This window comes from Pithys albifrons, chromosome 12 (genome assembly GCF_047495875.1).
Source record: "Pithys albifrons albifrons isolate INPA30051 chromosome 12, PitAlb_v1, whole genome shotgun sequence".
NCBI lineage: Eukaryota > Metazoa > Chordata > Aves > Passeriformes > Thamnophilidae > Pithys > Pithys albifrons.
Genome location: NC_092469.1, coordinates 5,649,771 through 5,670,153, shown reverse-complemented (window position 1 = coordinate 5,670,153; position 20,383 = coordinate 5,649,771). Strand labels below are relative to the sequence as shown.

The following is a 20,383-nucleotide window of genomic DNA, read 5'->3' as shown; positions in this document are numbered from 1 at the left end:
ATATTTGTTCTGAAGCTTTTTTTCTTGGTTTATAAATATTGCACTTCATTAATTCCTTCTAGGTGCTGGAAAACTGAGTTGCCCTGCTGCAGGAACTGAGGAATGGTTCGACTCCTCAGCAGACAGTGATAGCGATCCAGAAAGTGATGAATAGTTGGGAGGAAAAATTCCTTTCTCCTCTGCTAAGATTTATGTTCTTGTTAGTTTTTAATTAGACAATTACTGTAATTGGTGATTTTTGATTTGATTGTTGATGTAATTGCTAAAAAACATTAGTGCTCTCAGAAGCTGACTACAACTTTGCTTAATTATGACCCTCACTTGAGAACAAGTATTTGCAAAGCTGCATCTCTTCCAGCAGTACTTAAGAGCTGATGTACCTGTGTATTGGTCATCCTCTGTATTGTGATGCAAACAGAAGACTGTCAAATCACCTACTTGAAAAAGAAGAGCCCAGTTTAAACCTTTGCCTGTTTTGTTCTTCTTTGACTTGTCAAATATCTACATATAATGTATGGTAACGTTTTTGCCGTTAATTAATCTAGGGGGTTATTTAAGAGATGTAAGTCACCTCTAGTGTTTGTTTGAAAAATAAAGATGAGAGTCAGTCCTTAGACACAAATGTTCTGTCCCTGTGTTCTCCCCCTGATCCTTACAGCTCTTGTTTTCAAAGGGGTGGTGTTACCAGCTGGGACAGGGGGAACACCAGCAGGAACAGTGTGACCAGGACAAAACACAGTGGATTTGGAGGTGGGATCACAGGCACAGGAATGGTGAAGGTGATGCCAAGGGTGTCTTAGAGCAGTGGGGAGAAGTGCACAGTTCTGGCACTCCTCATGTGTTAGGGGAGGATTCTCTGTCCAGTTGGGATTACATATTCTTGCAGAGTTAAGGTACACACTTCAGTGCTTACACTGGATTATCTCATCACTTCACATGGGCAGATTCCTGTGAACTCCTGAGTTTTCCATTTACTTCTTAGTTCTACAGCAGAGGGGTTTTTTCATTTTTTCCTATTTTTCTTGACCCTACATTAGTTAAAATATGTTTTCAAAGAATTGGCATTAGTTTACTGTTGTCTCTGCTACAGAGGAGATTTTAAGTTTGAAATAATTTCTAAAGACTTATTGTAATGATTTCCTGTAAGGTCCAGTAAAATTTTGTCAAGTAGTTTGCAACAACAGTGCAGTAACTGGTCTCTGGTGAGGAGTAGAAGGACCCAAGGGCAGGGCTGGAGCTGTGCCAAGGGAGGGTGAGGCTGGATATTAGGAAAAGGCTCTTCCCCCAGAGGATGGTGAGCACAGCCCCAAGGCTGCCAGAGCTCCAGGAGTGCTTGGACAATGCTCTGAGGGACAGGGTGGGATTGTTGGGGTGTCTGTGCCAGGGACAGGAGTTGGATTCTGTGGATATCCAGTTCCTTGTGAGTTCCTTCCAACTCAGAATATCCTGCGACTGAAGACTTCCCTATTTTCAGATGGATTTTGTTGTCCATTGTATATATTAAAAACAAGAAGAGGGACTTAATACAGAGCTGTCAGTATTCCTGCAGTGCCTCCAGTATGTTCTTGCCCTGTGAAGTACTTGGCTGTGCTCAATTCTCTGTATTCTGTGTCACAATGAATGGTTTTTCCATTTAAAGAAACACAAAGGTATTGGCCAAAGCAGGGTTTAATATGAATGTGTGAAAATTGACAGAGTTCAAAGGCAATGGTCCCTCTGTTCCTTAGTACACAGGTTAAAGCATACAAAGACTTGAAGCAGTTTGCAATGATTTACACAGAAGCCAGGAATGCAATAGGGGGTCAAGGCTCGTGGATGGATTCAAGGATAAGGGTGCAAAGGCCTTAGCAACACATAATTATTGGGTACTGTCACATTTACAAAGCAATTTGATAGGGTTCACTACAGTTATAGCAGGGGCTTGACTATAGATTGGTGATAGTAATGCTCATCTCAACAATTCACATGCATGGAGGTAAAATGATGTGTGTGTTGCAGGTACCTGTCAAAAACTCCCCTCGGGTTCAGTGAAATGCATCACCTCCCTTTGCATTTCCCCGTGGGCAAGGGTTGCACCTCAGGGAGCATGGAGATGTGTGTGGGGTTTTCCATCGGTGATGGTGCTTCTAGTAAATAAGCTTGGGGGTTTGCAGGGTCTGAGAGGTGTGCTGCTCACAGGGCCTGCTGGTGCTGCAGCCCTGGAGAGCTCACCCAGGACCGTTGTTTGTGGTGTCACAAGCGATTGACTTGGGCCATAGGTGAGTTTCCACCCTGGCCACAACCAAATTTGGGAGCTGCTGGGCTTTTTTGCCAAAGTACAGTAACGACAGTACCATTCCACTGCGGCAAATGGTTTACCAGGATTCCACAGAACTGCTCATCCTTTATTTCCCGTCTTGGTTTGCTTGTTCCCACCTCTGCCCTGCAGGAGCCTCTAGTGGGCTCCAAGGAATGCCTCACGGCTCGACTGGGACTACCAAGGGCCACTTCCCCGCTCAGACGGGTTGGTCCGGGCCGAGCAGGAGCTGCTGCTCCTCCCCGGGGATGCGGGAGATGCTCCGCAGCGTTGTACCCGCACAGCGGCTCCGGCCGCTGCTGCCGCCTTGTGGGAGCGCCCGGTACTGCAGCTCCGGCACCCCCCTTGCGGGAGCGCCGCGCTCGGAGCTGCGTCCCGGCGGGGGGAACTCGGGCCAGGCAAGCGCGGACGGGCAGACCCCGCTGCCGCCCCCCGGGCCGGGCAGAAAACGGGCAGACCCCGCTGCCGCCCCCCAGGCCGGGCGGAGAACGGGCAGACCCCGCTGCCGCCCCCCGGGCCGGGCGGAGAACGGGCAGACCCCGCTGCCGCCCTTCGGGCCAGGCAGAGCGCCGACTGGCAGACCTCGCTGCTCCTCTCGGTGTTCCCGGCGCCGCCCACCCCGTGCAGGGGGTTTCTTCAGCCCGGCGGCCACCCCGGTGGTGGCGGAGAGGGAATTTCGGATGCCCGTCGGGGATCCCCTCCGAAGCCTCGTGCAGCTCCAGCACCGCCCCTGAAGCCTGTCCCGTGTCCCCCTGTGAGAAAAATCTCGCGTTCAGAAATTTCTAGAGGCGAAGTTAAAGCAACTGAGCAAACAGTTTTTCGGCTATACTACATATATGGGGTGCCTGACCACAGCACACACCGGGGAAACACACCCAGAGGAGAAGCATCGCTACTTTTATACCCTCTGTGCCACGCCTCTCTGCTCCCCTCCTGGTAGCTCATCCATCCCCTTTCATTGCCTTTTGGTCTCTTCGCTTATTGAGTTGATATTGATAGCCGACAATGTCATTGTTTTTTCCGGGTAGGGTCAGGTGTGATTATTGATCGATCCAGTCACCCGATCGTTCCCACTTCCCGGCTGGAGCTCCCCTGGTGACATCACCCACCTTACAGCTTCCTACCTTTTGCCTAGGCTAAGTTGGGGAGAAAAGATAATTCCAGAAACCAATATCCAACAATAACCAAAACCCCAATTAATAAAAGCAAGCAGTGTTCACAAAACCCAAGCAAAGTCCTAACCGTTAAGCTGACTTAACACCCAATATTTGTTTATTTTCCCCAAATTCTTCCCCTGCTTACAACAAATGCTGAGATTAGCTCAGTTGGTTAAAACTTGGTTGTAATAATGCCAAGGTCATGGGTTCAATCCCTTATGTGGGCCATTGACTTAAGAGTTGGACTCAATGATCCTTGTGGGTCCCTTCCAACTCAGAATAGTCTGTGATCCTGTGAAATCCCTTTTTTCTGTTTCTCACACCAGAGCTGCAGTGAACACTTGAAGCCTGGGCTGCTCCAGGGGTTTCTGGCTTCTTCCAGATGAGGAAATTCGGGAAAGGTGCAGATTCTACTTGTTGGCAAGTGGTGGGTGATCAGGAGCCCGCTGTCCCTCTGGGCTGCTCTCTGGCTGCCCCATGATCCCAGGCAGGACAGGGACTCAGCATTGCTTTCCCACCTTCATTCCCCAACCCCTTCCTGGGGTCTGCCCAGGCTGCTGTGCCCACAGGGCACTGACTGCCCCTGGGTCTGCCCGGGCACCTCCACTGCTCTCTGTCCTCCGTGCAGGACACCATGCAGGAGGGCTAATCTACATAAGATGATCTAATGAGGAAAAAAGGCATTTATGGAAGTGCAGATTAGTGAACACATTAGATTTCGTTTCAACTGGTGCATAATGACCTGGAAAACAAAGTGCATTGGTATGTCCCTATCAGAGGAAAAATTTCCAATGGCTGGAATCTCATGTTGGTACCAAGCTGCTGGATTTTCCAAAGGACTTAATTACTGAGTATTAAATGCTGATGGACCGTGGGTCTCAAGTCTGGATGTATTCCTTAAAACCTGGCCATGAGTTCCCTTGAAAATCATGCTTTTATTGATTTAAGGTGTTTACTTTTCCCTACAGAATGAGAATATATATATTCTGTGGTTTTGAAGAGGGACCAAAGGGAGAGCTACTTCCAAAAATAGTCTGTGCTTGTGCAGCCTTTAAAAATGAAAAATAGATCTTTAAAGACTAATGGTTAACAATATGCCCTCATTACTCATTTTTAAATTGCTTTTCTTGGCACAAAACACTTCTATGGTGGAGCCTCTCTTCCATAGTTGGAGAGAATCCAGCATTTTAACACTTTGATCAAACTCACAAAACTCTTCACAATTATTCTGTCTTCAGTGGTAACATGGAAGTCCCAAAATAGGTTAATGAAAATCTCCCAACACACTTTTGTAGCCCTAAGCTACACACAAGACTCTAATGGGGATCCTCTGCTACAAATATTCAGCAAGTGATTGGAATAGTCAAATGTAACTTATAATAGTGTAAACGCAGATCTCAGTCCTTTCAGCTGAAGATCATGTTCCTGAATGTTTTTCACATGATTCATTAGCTTCTAACTAACTTTGGAAGCAGAGCTTGATAAGGTATTATTTAACTTTTTCCTCAATAAAAGTCACCAGTATCTTGCTCTTACAGAGAAATGTGGGGATCCAAACTATTTCCTGACAGGAGAGGGGAGCAGAGATGCCTGTGTCTTGTATATAGAACTGTCAGGCAGGAAGGTGGGAAGGAGCACAGGTAAGAGAAGTAAGTTCTTAACTTACTAAGATATTTCCAGCAAAGTTTGCTGTACCATGAAAAAAAAAATATTAAAATCACCTGCACGTGGTTGACATGGCAGCTAAGAAAGACTTAAAAGGCAGTAGGTGTGTTCTTGCTTTCTCAAGTTTGAGTTTAAAGACAAAAGGTGCACCAACAGCATCTGGGGCAGACAGTTGTCAGCAAAGCTCTTCTGCTCCATGATTAGTCACTAAATAGCTTCTAAAAAGGGAGGTCATGAATAGCTGTCTCAGGATATGTAACTTAAAGTACTTGACACTGTAGATATACCCTGATCATTCTATCCTGAAAATTACCTGCTCTCACCAGCTGCTTTGGAGAGGATAGCTTGAGCAATTGCTAGAAAGTAAAGCTGATTAGAGATCAGATTTTCATTTTTTTTGCTTCCTTTCTCCCTACCCCACTTCTCTGCATCTATTATCTCTTTATTTTTCCCCCTAAGAAAATAAAAACCCCCAAACCTTCAAAAATTTTCTACTTCGCTTGATCATTTTTCTCCTCCTGTTTTTTTTTTTTTTTTGGTTTGACCACAAAACTAGACAACCCATTATTCACCCAACTCTGCTAATGAGCTGCTTTCTCAGATTTTATGTACCCTGCATAATGAAGAACATCTGTACCTTGAGTAAAGTCTGACATTTCCCTGCCTATTCACCACTAGCTTTCTTTCTCTTTTCTTTCAGTGCAATATTACTAAATGCAATGCCTGGGAAAGAAAACTGGCAGAGTCTGCAGAACATTCAATTCTGATCACCTTCCTGCAATATTTCAGTAGAATTACCCAATTCATATGGTGATCATTTCCTTCTAATCAATGTTTCATATGTCACCTTGCTTATTCACTCCTACTTATCCCCACTTGGCAAGAAAGCCAAATGAGGCTGTTGGGGGCATCTGTCTTTCACGATACGAAGAACAGACGGATCATGCTGGCAGCATGCTAACTAACAAAAGATGTTTTTCATTAATCAACACTTACAAATAATTTGTCAAAAGTTACAGAGTGCTTAATGTGTTCCTTAATAAACTGTTATTACATGGACCAGCCAAACAATACATTGCTTGTAACTACAAAAGCTCTCCTGTTGTGCTTGTAGTGCTTCCCAACCTTTCTGAAAGCCAGGGGGCATCTGCTATCCTGAACAAAATGCTGGCTGCCTAGCCTTGTGGAAATGGAATATTTTGTGCATCACTACCATAATGTGTTTCCTATGAATTTATTATATTTTCATTCATTATTCATATTAACGTATCTCTTTTTATTTTGTCTTGATGGTTTGGTCACCTGCACAGGACTGATTTTTCTGAGAGGAGAGAGACCATTTTTCAGTCTACCTTGTGGTGTCTGGCAGAAAATCAGTGTTCCAGGTTGAGGTATAGTGATGTATGGCACACACTGCTCAGATAAGGTGCTTCTTCAGCTTCTTCATTAACTCTTTCTAGAAATGTACTCATGAACTTAGATTCTAGTCATTACTGAACAGCTGCAAACATGCACACAGAGTTCATATTTCCTAAGAAACCATCTGGTTTTCTTTTTACACTAGTAGGATATCAAGTTTTGGTAGGGCATCTAATGAAGACTGAAAAATCTGGAGTTAAAAACTTTGAAAAAAGGCAGAAAGGCTTGTCTCTGATGGGCAGGGCCTGCACCAAGTCTCCCAGTGCCCCTGCTATGTTAGCAAGATCCAGTGGATGCCACTTAAATGCCATATATTGCTAAATATATTGTAGGAAAAATTCTAGTGCTGTGCAGGTCAAAGTCTGGGAAGATTCACGTGCTTATAAAATCCCTATGAGCCCCCTGTCTTCCATTTTTCACACTGTCTCCATGGCAGAGTGTACAAAGGAAGGCTGAGGATGTTTTCTGTGGTACCTGTCTCTGACCTCAAAAGCTGCATTTGCTTCATAAACATTCCAGGATTCCTCACTGTGATCTGGGCTGTTCCCAGGAACTTGGCTGGATTCTCCACAAGAACCATCCACTATCACAGCAGGTTTTTGGCCAAGATAAATGCTGTCCTACAGGTTCACCTGAAATGAACTTCTTAATGACAATATTCATATCTGATTATTTTACACTTGCTGGGGCAACTACATGAAGTGGCTCACAGTCCTTATAATGGGAACACCAGCAAAACATCCTATGAGAATGTGGTGCTGTGTCAGTTCAACTCAGGAATAAGTTACAAGAAGACATAAACAAAAACATTGCACCTCTATTGAAAGATCTCTTGTCCAGATTAAAGACACGTGGCAATCCTTTAGGAAGATCTCAGAGTGCTGCAGCAGTTAGCAAATTTTGCACCTGATACCAGTTTGAACTAGTTATATATGTTCCATTTTACAGACATGGGAAGCAGCCTAGACAACTAGAATTTAATTTCATTTAAAGCAGTGGAGAAATTCCACTGAGATTTTTGCATAGGATTATTACCAAAAGTTTTTTGAACTGGAGACTACTCAATATTTGCATCATTGTGTTTACACAATACATTTTATGAAATGCAGGGTTTAGAGAGGACACGGGGCTTCTTAGCAATGCCTTTCAACTATTTTTTAGAAAGTTCCAAAATTGTTACAGTGATTCTTGGTAAACAATATTCTCAGCAAATGTGTTTTAATCAGCAAAAGAGCATGGTTTCAGGTCATACATATGATGATTAACAATAAGAATGGGTTGATAATGTCAATAACTGCAGAGCCAGGAGAAAGTTAGGCATGAGTAAACATCCATGAAGATAATGTTTGAACCTCTGGCCTTGGTGCTTGGAACAGAGGAAGCTGGTTCTCATCTAGTGGACCTAATTATGCCTTGACATTACAAACTACACAGTCTCAAATCTTTGTATCAGCCTTATTTTTATAGGAAATAGTTTAACTTTGTGTCGCATGTATGAAATATATTTGCAGTAAGAACAGATGTAGTTTTCTCTAACCAGTTAAAATTGTAACATCATAAATGTAATACACATATTTGAACAAGACAAATACCTCAATCTTCATCAGACTACAGTGAACATACCTGAAATAATGTCTTCTCAAACTTGGACATGTTTCCTAAAACAAATTTGCCTGCAGCATCCATGTTTGCACTTCAGCATATTGTTCTGTGCTTAATCAGATACAAGCCACAGTTTGTTTCATGCTTTTAATTTTGATATTTTTCACAGTGCTGTAGCTAGCTTAGACTGATTGCCCAGCTGAATATGTAGGATGATAACTAGTTGAAAAGCATGGTAGATTTATAGAGCAGTTCTATAGCAACTCATGACTGGCTACACTAATGATGTGGTGTGCACTAACGGAATTAGTCTGGACATACTGGGGTAAATATGAAATATAGCATCTATCAATTGAATGTTTAATACAGCATTACCTGACCCAGGAATCAAAAATGAAGTTAATTTGATAGGGGTTTTTTTTTTATAGGAGGGAAATTCATGGTCCCTGTCAGAGGATGGGGTAGTTGTGGCAGGAACAATCCTTGCCCTCCTCACTCTCCCAGGTGACATTTTTGTTACCTGGCACCTGGATCCTCTGCCTGGTCAGTCCCTGTGCTCTTCCCACACTCACACATTCCCACTCAGCTGTCCCCACATTCCCACTGTGCTCAGGACAGAGGGACATGTATGTGCGTAAGACAGTGGGATATTCATCAGGCACCCTCTTGGGATAGAAAGGCACCTCAGTGACTGAGGCTCTGGGTCCAGACAATTTCAATTTCCTTTCCTTGCTCAAGTTGCTTTGTTTCTATCCTTAATTTCCTAAGGCTTCAGCTATCTCCTTGTAAAATGGGGATAATGATCTTCCTTTTGTCTCTCCAGACTGTAAACATTTTGGAACAGACAATGTATTTTGCCATGAACACCAGAAGGCCCTGAACACAGGACATGATCATATTTTAAGTTCAAATAAGTAACTCTGGCAACATGTAAGAAAAAATTAAACAAATCAGTTGTCTGTTGAAAAGGATTATTTCTGCTAGTTCTTCTTGACCTGATGCCTGCACGTGATTTTAAATATCTCTGGGAATGAAACCAGGGTGATAGCCAGTAAAAATAGAAGAGGGATGACAAGTTCTGGGTTTGGCCCAAAGTCTGTTGATGTAAATTGAGAAACAGTCTGTTTCCTTCAGTACTTTTTAGATCAGGCCTTTGCACTCTGAATGGACTGAAGGATTTCACAAGTAAAAAGGTCTTCAAAGCAAGACATAGTGCTCATGTGCTTCCTTCACAGGGAAGGAAAATTTTGCTGCTACCGAAGCAGGAGAATGAGTCTTTTCATTTACAGCTGGATTTTCTGGAAACTGATCCTGGCAACACCAACTTTTGAACAAATATGTTCTGCAGGAGCACTTGAGATCTGCTTAAAGCAGATTGTACTTCAACATTTGTGTACGAAGGGTTTGAGGTACTCTTGCTGAGACACCCTTGATTTCAACAGGAATCTTTCCATTCACTTTGAAGAACTTTAGGTCATGCCCTAATAGTACAACTTTAGGAGGTTTCTATTTCATTTTCCCTGTGGATTCATCTTTTATTTTTGCAAAATTATTATCATTACATGGATAAATAATGTAGTACTTTAGTTGAACAAAGATAAATGCCACTGTGCCTCTGAGGAGGTTAAGTATCCCTGGAAAAGCTATTTTTCATTATATTTGTTTAAACTACAGAGAGAGGAAGATTACTTTAATTTTGAAGGGTTTCTTATTTACTGGTAGCTCTCATAGCTGTGATACAATATAAAGGCAGCTCATTTAAAAGTACATCAGTTATTTTATAACTAAACTCTCTGTTGAGTCTTGTCCCTGTTGTGCTGCTGCTTTTCTTTTCAACTGCACCTGTACCATCTCTGATTATCCTGACAGAAGTGATGTATGTTTGTGGAATTTTCCACATTGCTTCTGCATAAGCATAGAAGAATAAATTGTGGTGCTTTAGTATGTGTGTTCTGTTCCCATGTTTTAGGTCTGAACATCTCTAGCTTATAAGCAGCCTGTCTGTTTAGATGTGAAAATTTGTATGTGCCTGGTCATGCTGTATCAGTAAAAGGCTTTATTCATTACCACATTCATTACAACATTTTCTACTTATTTGGGCTAGTCCTCCCTGGTAAGGAAGAGTTTGACCATCCCTACCCTAGCCTGAGGTGCTGCTGAAGGAGGAGAAGAGGCTGATGGGCACAGTGCAAAGCTGTCTCTGGATTTCCCTCAGCCTGCAGACAGCTGCAACCTCAGAGAGCAAAGATCTCTTTAATATATCCTCAAGCCATCCCATCCTGCCTAAAGTGTGGCTGCTGGGAGGACCATCACTCCACAAAAGCAATATCTTTTGTTTAGACAGCTCTGAGACTGCTGTTATATTTATCAGTGCAATAAACTATTCCTTTGCTACCCATCATTTAGTTTCCAGGATCTAGTGCTGCTTTTAGTCTTCTCTAAAGTGATCCACAAGATGTAATTTAACAAGAAAAGAGAAGCTATGGAGCTTCAAGGGAGAAAGTCTATAAAAATACTCTTATATAGTAAATAGAAAACTAATAAAGAGGGAAATATTTCCAAAATTTGAAAAGTATTCACAGGCCACAGAGAGAACTGAAAAAGAAGTCAAATTCCTTTGAAAAACAATATATGCATAGTTATTTTTTTTCCCCTCCAGAACACAGTACTGGAACCAGTAAAGATTTAGCTAAGCCTAAACAGGCCAAATTCTATATTGGAGTCTGGTGCAAGAGGACATTCTCCTTTATGAACACCCCCACAGTGGAAGGAACACAGCTTTTCCAATAGGACAGCCATCTCCATGATCTGTAGAGCAGGGTTAATCCTAGAAAAAGGCTTAAATTGGAGATTAAGACCAATAAAGCTGAAATTTGAAACCATTTCCCAATATTTAATGGATTTCCAGTTAGGTTTTTTTAGCAGACATTTAACTACTTTTCCTTTTTAAAGCTGTAAAGCTTTAATGATGGAGATTAATCCATTAGACAACCTGTGCCTCGAACACAGCTGAGAACTTTTCACTGCAATCCAAGCCCTCTCAGGTGGGGATGGTGCTTGTTTTGTGCTAACAACAAGCTGAGCTTAAATTGGAGCAGCAGGGCCAGCTGGGGCCTTTTGCTCCTGCTGAAGAGTTTCAGTTGCTCGCTGCTATTCCCAGGGAAGGCTGTTTCATGGTGCTCACAGAAGCAATTCCTGTCTCTTAGTAGTTACCCTGATTTAGGCAGCTACAGAGTGTGATTCAGACCAGTGTAAGCCCCTGTAAGCCATGGGTGACTTCCTAAGTCTGACCTTCCTGGGATGCTACCAATGCCTCAGAAATGGAGTGTGCCACAAGGTACTGGGAAGTTGCTGATGTATGGATGGAGTTTAACAGTTAAAACTTCTGAAAATGAGTATGAAATCTTTTTTAAAAAATTATTTTTAAATTTTCTTGCAAAAATGCTGGCAGATGTTTGGCCTTTTTCCTTTAGCAAGGAAAGCAGAAGTTTGGAAGCAGAGGTCGTTGCAGTCCTGGCATTCCAGTGGAATGTGGACCTCACGCCCTGCTGATTTTCCAGTGACTGGAATAAGCAGTTCTATCCCATGTCCTGCTGAATTCCCACTCTCTCGAGCTATTCCCAAATGAACTGGGATGGCTATCCAGGGTTCAAATGGGAAACTACTGTGAAAATGCCCTCTCCAGACACAGATGCCTCTGCAGGGCAGGATGCCCCAGCTGTGTGCAGAACTCCAGCTCTTCCAGCCCTTCAACAGCTGGACAGAACTGTCCTGGGGTCCTGGGGCACAGCTTGGTGGGACTTCTGCAGAGGCAAGAGCCCAGAGTTGGAACTGGAAGGGGAGACATCACTGGGAAACCTCAGATGATTTCAGAAAGTGCTAGTGATGTAGAGAAGGGAGCCTGATGGGCTCAAATGGAAAAGATGTGAAGTGCCCCATGTTTATCAGGAGAGAAGAAAGGTAGGAGTGATGGTCTGGGGAAAGAGCTGGCACAGCAGGCAGCAAATACTCCCCCTCACCCTGAGCTCATTTTGCAGGGACACCTTCAGTCATTGAGAGGAAAGACAGTAGTTGCTTTGACAGGACAAAGTTTTGTCTCCCTGCTTTGTTTCTACTTTGTTTTCTGTCTTGCTCCCACTACAGATGTTTCTGGAGAAATTTTTTATTCTTCCATCATCTCCTCTCCAATTCTATCCACCTGAAATTTTCACCATCATTTTCCCTGTTGCTTTTTGTCCCTTTCTTATTTCTCAACTAATGGTTCTGCTGGGAACCTTCAAAATTGATTTCTGTATGGTGGGTTTTGTCTTCAGATAAAATCACTACTAACCAGAGTTTGGTATCTGTGTCCCTGGTTGATAAATATCCACCAGTAGTGTCCATAAACATTCCTGCATACAATTTTAGAAGCTTGACTGAAATAGACTGAATGGGACAGGAATTTATAAACTCCTCAAAGGTAAACAAATTCTGGAGCTGCTGGTCAATATTCAGTTTTACTGTAGCTGTAGGGATATGCTGAGATATTCTCTTGTTTCAGACAAGAAAAGAAAGCCATACAGACTTTTAATGATGGAAACATGTAGGTAACAGAAATATTGACCCCAGCCTAAGCAAATGGTGGTAGATTTTGTAAGAAAATTGGGTATACTTAGGTTCTTCTTGCTCTGCTATTTCAACTCAGGAGCTAAGTGAGAGAATTCACAGTCAGGCCTATTTTACAAATAAATTATGTGTTGGAAAATGAATTCAATACCAACAGTATACAGCGATGCATTGAAATAGTTGCATCTCAGCAATCATGGATCCAAGCTTTGTCCTGTGACCTGTAAGTACAATAGTAAAAAAAAGTACCCTTTTTGAATCCTCAAGAAAAGTCCTAGCAAAGATTGGCCTTCACATGGATGCATAAGCTTTCAAAAATACTACTGCAATTAAATACCAGTAATTGCAAATTTATTGCATAATTTAATAAAATCTTGTACATTTCAAAGATAAGAATTAACCTCCAAGCAGGAATATATTTAAATACTTAAATGAAATTCCAATCCACAAGAGAGAAACTGCTATTTATTACATGAAGGCAACTTTCTATTGGGATGTTAAAGAACAGCAAAAAGCAACCAGCACATTTTACTTAATTTTCAAATGTCAAGTGTCAAACTGGGAAAATTTACATATGGCCACCTGAGGTGTGGTTTGGCCCCACCCTTGTGTGCCACTTGTGCTGCCTTTCCCAGGGGCAGAGGTGAGTGATGGTCTGTTGTGCCCAGAAGGGAATCCTCCCTCCCTCCCTCCCTGGGCACTGTGACTGTCTGAGTGACAAAGCCTGTCTGATGCTGCAGGAGAGAAAGATTATTAAAAGTTTACACAGCAGAGATGTGATCTAGTCCCAGGCTGTTTTTTCTATGAGAATGTTCCAAATTACATCCAATATTTAACCATAATTCAGACATTTAGAAGCAAACATGTCTAGACTAATTGATGTTTTAAAACAGCTACTCACCCATTTTCTAGCAGTGTATCACTTTGAACTGCCTGTAGTTTAAAAATTAACATCAGGTTTTTCTGTTCCATTCTGCATTCTTAACCCATAGGTAAAACTCTTGGTCACAGATACAGCCTATTAAACTTCTCAGTGATAATGGTTGTTTTCCACAGAAACTCACATAATCCCAAAGTCCCTCCTAAACTCTGGAACTGAGAGGATCCCTACACCTTACATTGGCAGGGGTCACGACACAACAATCTTGTAAATAAAGTACTGAAATAGCAGGTGAAATCCAGCAACCCAAACATCAGGTTGGGATAATATGCCAAAATATGATACAATGTGAGCTGAAACATAATATAGATCCTTGTACATGAGAGCACTCAGGAAACATAATATTTTTAGCATCTGAATAGAAAATAAATTAACAGAGAAAACTTGTGTTTCAGGAAAGAGTGAGTACAATGCAGGAGATGGATAATTTAACTCACCACTCTCTAAGTGGGAGGGCTTACTAAGCAAAACTGCATGTTAATAACCTGAATCATGGTCATGGTCTTTTGTAGGTGTATTTATGGGATCAGGAATTCACAGATGTACCTCTTGGCAGTACGGCAGACCTCATCCACCCACTTGCCTTGTGAGGAGAGGTTAAAGAACACACAGTTTTCACGCTTGCCCCCGTTTGGCTGGGCATGATCCCAGTTGGAGTACTGCAGAGCCATGCCATTGACATCAACAAACTTCCCCTCATTGACCATGTCAGTGACCCCCACCCAAAACTCCGATGCTCTGGGCACACTTTTCTTGCCGTAATCTCGAAGAGTGTTTGTTTCCTCGTTATTCCTTGGGATAGCCAATGTCCCTCCCTTGGCTATGCAGTCTTCATGGGCTTCATGGAAATGTTTGGTGCCTTCTGACATGAGGTAGCACTTCCTATGGGCCTTTGTCCCACGAAGGCACACTGGGAATAGAAATGAGTTGCATGTTCAGTACAAATGTGGACTGGAGCCTTCAGTAATGGTTCCTCCAATGATAATTTTCTAAAGGTACATTGAAAATAAAGCAGACAAGTTCCTTAGCAAGTGAAAGACTTTGCCTTCACAGAATGGGGTCTCTTCTTTTCATGTATTTTTTACCTTATTTCATCAGTCTTGAATGGATGAGGTATGGATGTTTGTATTATTAGGCAGATGTGAGTTGGTCATCAGGAAATCTTTAGCTGGCTTTATAGCAGAGACAGATCTAAATGTCTTTTAATATTTGTGCTATTTAAGTGCTAAAGTAAAGTAAATTTTTATGCCTTAACTAAGCCCAGTTTCCAGCAAGCAAATGCAGAACAGAAAAGTGCTGTATTAAATGTACCCTGCTTACCAGAAAAAGACTGATTTGAAATTAATAATGGAAATATCTGAATGATCTGAATGATCTGAAGTGTAATTCAACCTGCAGAATTCATATTCACATCTTTAGGTGTTAATTTCTTTCCAACAGTCTCTCCCTTCAAACTCTAAATTGAAATGAGGTAAAGTGACTTAAATCTGTAAGCACTTTTTAAAAGTTTACACTTACTACTGAGCTTGCAGGACAATTTGAACCAAATCTTCTAAATATTTGCATTTATAAATCTGTTTACTTTTTCTTCCAGTAGAAGCTATCAGGGAAATCTTGATATAAAGTCCAAGTGAACTAGGACATGAATTTGGCATATGCTCTGTAACTGGAATTGCCTCCTAGAGCCCTGTCAGAGTCCTTCCAGCCCAAGGTCCATGAGGGAATCCTTAAACTTTGCTTTCCAACTCTCCTAATTCAGATATGTGAAAAACTGATTCTCCAAGAAAAATAGTTACAGCAAGAGAACTCCCCTTGAGGGAGTATTCTGAGCTGAGGAAGGTAGCAAAGGCTTTGAATAAACTCCTGTGACAATTATTTTTAGAATCCTGCATGTAAGTACTTGTGGATTATTTCATTTATTGCTTAAGCCCATCTTCTACTTACAAACATCTTCTGTCCTGATATTTTCTGTAATCTGTTTCTAATTCCTGTCATCTGTTCTTGTAAGAAAGTAATTATGTCTCTGATCAACAGGATATGGACCATATCCTATATCTCAGTTTGTCAGAATTTCCAATTCTAGTATTCACTGCATTCCTTAGCTGCTTTTTCGTGGTCACCATTTTATATTAAGGCTTAACCTTCTCAACTGCTAATGGCCAAAGAGATGTAATGAACATATTTGTTAAATGTGAAATGCTTTAACAGATTTATATTCATGGGAAAGATCAGAGAGACTTTATTTACTTCAGCGATGCTGCAGCAGTGATGGAGACTGACCATCTTTAGGGAGAATGTGTGTGCTGCAAAGTGCTGTGTGGCAACATTTCACTTTTCATGCCCTGCAGAAAGGAGACCTGGGAAATTCCATCAAAAGAAGAAGTCAGATTTTTTATGTGTATTTTAGAAATGTCCATAAGCTAAAAAAGCAGCTCCTTTTTCAGTTATGGTGAGGACATTAGCAAACACAGTCAGAGCCAGGGTGGTGATAGGTCTCTTTTTGCCAGATTTGGGATCCTGTTGAATAGTGTGGGTAATGAATTTAGAGTAAAGCTCAAAATAAGTTTTGAGGATGGAAAACCTCCTGGCTCTGATTTCATTTCTAAGCCACTGCATGCTTACTCTCAAGCTCCTTCTGGAAGCAACACAAGAATTACTTTTAAACAAGAGTTGCTTGTCTAGCACAGGCTCCCTCTTTTAAGAAACTTCTAAAGCCTACTTATAAGACATTTGAAATAAAAATATTTTGTAAGGCTCAAAAAGCTCTATGTAACCCAAGACATAAACCCCAGATATTACCATCCCTAAGGAAAATATGTTCTGTTTCATGGGAATGATGTAATTTCCTCTGTAGTGTCTTCTTGTACATGTTTAAATGCCAAGTTTTATGTCAATAGCTGTGAAAAAGCACAACTGTCTAGTAGGTGCATGTGTATTTACTCTTCTTATTTTGTTTGGAAATTTTCATCTGGTTATTTAAATACCTGAAGGACTCTGCACATTGGTGCAGGCTATTTCTGAATACACAGTAGATAAAACTTTGAAGTTCTATGACAGCATTCACCTTTGAATGTTGCAAACTGCACATTTTAAATAGGCTCAGTCCTTTTAGCTTCCTTTTGGGGGTATTCCAAGCCTTTTCCATGAATATTTTTGCCTTGTTAGTTAGCCCATGTTCATATCAAAACTGGGCACCTCAATCTCTGACCATTTAATCTCAAACCCCAAAACCCTTGTTGTGTTGCCTTTGATGATACCAAAACTCAGAGCTTGAAGTTGGGCAAAGACAAAAGCAGCTCCTGCTCCAGATTAACTCTTACTCTTGGTGAAGAATCATCACTTGTTCTCCACTAGTTCAGACTTGATGTTATTTGAATAGCACTTATCTCGGTGGTACAGCTGTGGCACACTGTGCTCTTAAGGACCTGTATTCCTCAGACACAAAATCCCACTAAAGAGAGGGGTGGGAGTGAAGGGGAGACAGAGGCAGTGAGAACTTTTGGAAGCCATTGATCAGCATAAGGTACTTTACCTGTCTGGAGAGCTTGCATTTCCTTCAGAGCATTTACTTCTCGCCACAATTTGTCAATCTGGGTCTTCAGGTCATCTTTTTCTTAAATAAAGGAGTATACAGAAATTAATAGATATGCACACACACACAAATTAAAAAAATATATGTTAAAAGCTGTTTCAAAATATTATGGGTTGCTGCATTGCTTCCTATAAAAACCCCACCTTTACCTTTCATTTTCACAGTTTATATTGGACTTTATCCTACTAAGTGTTTGAAAATCATGGATTGTTGCAGCTAATTGTTATTAATTTACAGAAAATGTCCCTTTTTCTTTTGAACCTGTACACTGTGGGGTATAGATGTGACATACAAATAATAACAGGACACAAGTTGTGTTTCTTCAAGAAAATGTTATTTCTGTGTTTCACACAACTTTTGTTTTAACACAGTGATAAACAACAAATAAAACCCAACTGGTAAGTCTAAATGCTGCAGTCAAGCTCCCTGGTCTGCAATCTCTGCTTCCCATAATTAGTTTTCCTCTTTCCCTCAGTACAGAGTGGGCCTGGGGACTTGATTCACACAAGATCACTCTGAATCACTCTCTTGTAGTGCTTACAAAAGCACCAAGAGTATGGTGGGACAAGAAAAGAAGATAATTTGCACTTAACTCCATTCTCATGTCCTCTTTTATATATTTTTTAAATCATTGTAATATTTCACTACCACCAAACCACCAGCAGGTGCAATTCCACTGCACAAGATGAGAATTATTTAATGGCAGCAGCAACCAGACCTTCCAGAAGCCACAGCAATGAACATGAGGAGTAAATCAGCTTTTTCACATGTTGCAGAACTGACAAAACCACAGTTCTACAGATCTGTGCCACCTCCCCCAGTCCTCCAGCTGCATCCCAGAAATCTCCTCTCCGCCCTCCCTGCTGCCTGTACAGGGGGATAACCCTCAGTGTCCTTCCCCAAGGCTCTCCAGTCTGTGCTACTCTGTGCTGGCACAAAACATGTATGAGAAGCCTGCTCTTAGGATCCCAAGCTTCAAAGCCCAGAGATTCCAAAGGAGAGGGCAGTGTCTGGAACTGCATGGCTCCAGAGCAGTGCAATCTTCTTGTACAAGGGCTTTATCAAAGTGTTTTTTTCATTAGCTAGTTCAAATATTTGCCATTAGTGTAACCTCCATCATACCCTCTTTTAACAGAAATAAGTCTTTAAATTAAATACACAGACATCTCCAAACAACCTTCTGTGGTTTTATATTTGCTCTGTAAGCTTTGCTGTGGGAATTAATCATTTATATTTTCCTGCTAATTCTTGTTCATTGGTTTGACTTGCCATTTCACAGTATTTTCACAAAAGAGGAATAATATGCCACAAATATTAGACATTCTGTTAAAATTAGGAAATGGTAAAAAATCTGAACAGTAATCCTTGGAGACTGAATACTTTGTTCTGCTTTCCCCTCTCATATACATGAATTTCCATTTTTCTGATCTTCATCAATATAAGTAGATAACTATGTAACTAAGTATGATTGGCCAGAGTTCTCTGTCAGCTGTACCTGTGAGTTCTAAATAATGTTGGCAGAGGTGAACAGACATAACACAGCAATATATTTGCAGCTTCTATACAGTCCTATTTCCATAACTCATGCTGGCATCTCATTCTTGGCTTCGCTAACTCACATATAAATGTTTTAAAGACAGACATAATATAGATTTAAATGTCCTTTGTTAATAAGCATTTGTATATTGTTAGTTTCTGGTTCATGCAGTGCTATTTAAAGTACACAGTAAATTTGCATAGTCTACAAGCTTCTATCCCTCCTCCCAGTTAAGACCCAGTACCTTTCACTCTACGTTTGCTGTGCTTCCTGGCTTTGAATTTGGAAGCCTGGCTGATGGTCTGATCCAGCAGTAGGAAGCTTATGAGTAGGAAAATCAGAAGTCCAGTTTGTGCCATGTCTCTTTGAAAGACCTTAACAAGGAACGTCAAGAGCTTCTCTTGAGCAGCCCTGAGAGAAGTCACAGACACATCTCAGTGGGGACTGCTGAGGTCAGGCTTATAAAGTGTGGTGGCAGGGCTGGCTGAGCTCCCTGCTTATGAAATGTGTTTAATACTTCAGCTGGCTGTAGCATAAGACACCCCCTTGTTCTCACATCCCATCTGAATTCCTGTTTCCATTTTGAGCTCAGCTGTACCAGCACTGAACAGGGCACTGATTGCCTCACTCCTAAGGGCTGCATCTCCTGTTTTAACGTTGAAGCCAAAATGTATGGAAAATCAGGAAGATGCTCAAAATCACCTTGTGCAATGCCAGCCTCAGGGAGGGGGAGCTAAAAGATTTCTACAAATGCTATGGGCTCATCCAGCATGGCTCTATTCCAAGCTGGTTAAGTCATGACAGTGACACTCATCTTACACTGACACAAAAACCCAGAATGTCACTCCCTGAGTAAATGCAAATACTGCAAGCACAGACCCACAAGAAGTATATATACATTAAGACCACATTATGTGAGAAGTGCAGTTATTATTTTATGAAGAGTTATTAAATGCCTGATATGACTGCATTTCTGATTACGAACACTCTGTGCAATCAGCAGGGTCTAGTCAGGGGAACAAAAGGTAATGATGCTCTTCCAAAGGTTCCCAAGTCCTGACTGTAGGGTCAGAGCAAGACAAAAACACAAGGTGTTGGAAGCAGGACAGTGTCTCTGGACTCTGGAGAACTCTCTGCATTTGGATCTCTTTCATTTGCCCTTGGGCTCTGTGGACTTTTTTGGGGCTGCCTTTAATTGGGGCTGCTTTAGGAAGTAGAACCACTCACTCATTTTTGGTAGACAGATGAAATTGTCACAAAAACATGCCCATCATCCATGACACTTTTCCTTTTTTTCTTCTCCATTTTCCCCCAGTGAAGTCATTGCTGGGTGCTGGCAGGTGCACTACATGCCCTTCAGAGCTGTTCTTCCAGACATCCCTTTGCCGTCTCTGCCTTGATTACATTCTGCTCACATCGCTGCCTTTTTTTTCAGAGCTGCAACAGCAAGAGACTTACAGCTTTATTAAGTGAAAGCTGAGATTTAGGAACGTGCTGGTGTACTACAGGAATATGTACTGGCTTTTTGCAACCCCTACACACAGTCTAAAAGCACTTCAGTACTTATAAT

At 41.6% G+C, this 20,383-nt stretch overlaps 2 protein-coding genes across 4 annotated transcripts in view; one reads left to right on the top strand and one right to left on the bottom strand.

Moving 5' to 3' along the window:
* The window catches only part of TDRD12 (tudor domain containing 12), a 28,518-nt gene extending 27,902 nt beyond the window's left edge, over positions 1-616 (top strand). For all 3 annotated transcript variants that reach the window (XM_071567751.1, XM_071567750.1, XM_071567752.1), the window contains one exon: positions 63-616. In XM_071567751.1, the coding sequence (XP_071423852.1) occupies positions 63-154 (92 nt within the window). In that variant the 3' untranslated portion in view covers positions 155-616. The remainder of the gene's footprint in view (positions 1-62) is intronic.
* Positions 617-14,202: 13,586 nt separating this feature from the next.
* CLEC3A (C-type lectin domain family 3 member A) lies at positions 14,203-19,172 on the bottom strand. Its single transcript, XM_071567651.1, has 3 exons — positions 19,058-19,172; positions 17,217-17,297; positions 14,203-14,594 (listed from the first exon to the last, which is right to left on the bottom strand). Exons 1-3 carry the CDS (start codon positions 19,170-19,172, stop codon positions 14,203-14,205), a joined length of 588 nt encoding a protein of 195 aa, XP_071423752.1.
* Between the last annotated feature and the right edge of the window lie 1,211 nt (positions 19,173-20,383).

Coding starts and splice junctions, on each gene's coding strand:
- CLEC3A (XM_071567651.1), bottom strand. CDS start 19,172: ATGGCACAAACTGGACTTCTGATTTTCCTACTCATAAGCTTCCTACTG. Junction 17,298..19,057: donor CAGCAAACGTAGAGTGAAAG/GTACTGGGTCTT, acceptor CCTTTATTTAAG/AAAAAGATGACCTGAAGACC. Junction 14,595..17,216: donor AATGCAAGCTCTCCAGACAG/GTAAAGTACCTT, acceptor TTCTATTCCCAG/TGTGCCTTCGTGGGACAAAG.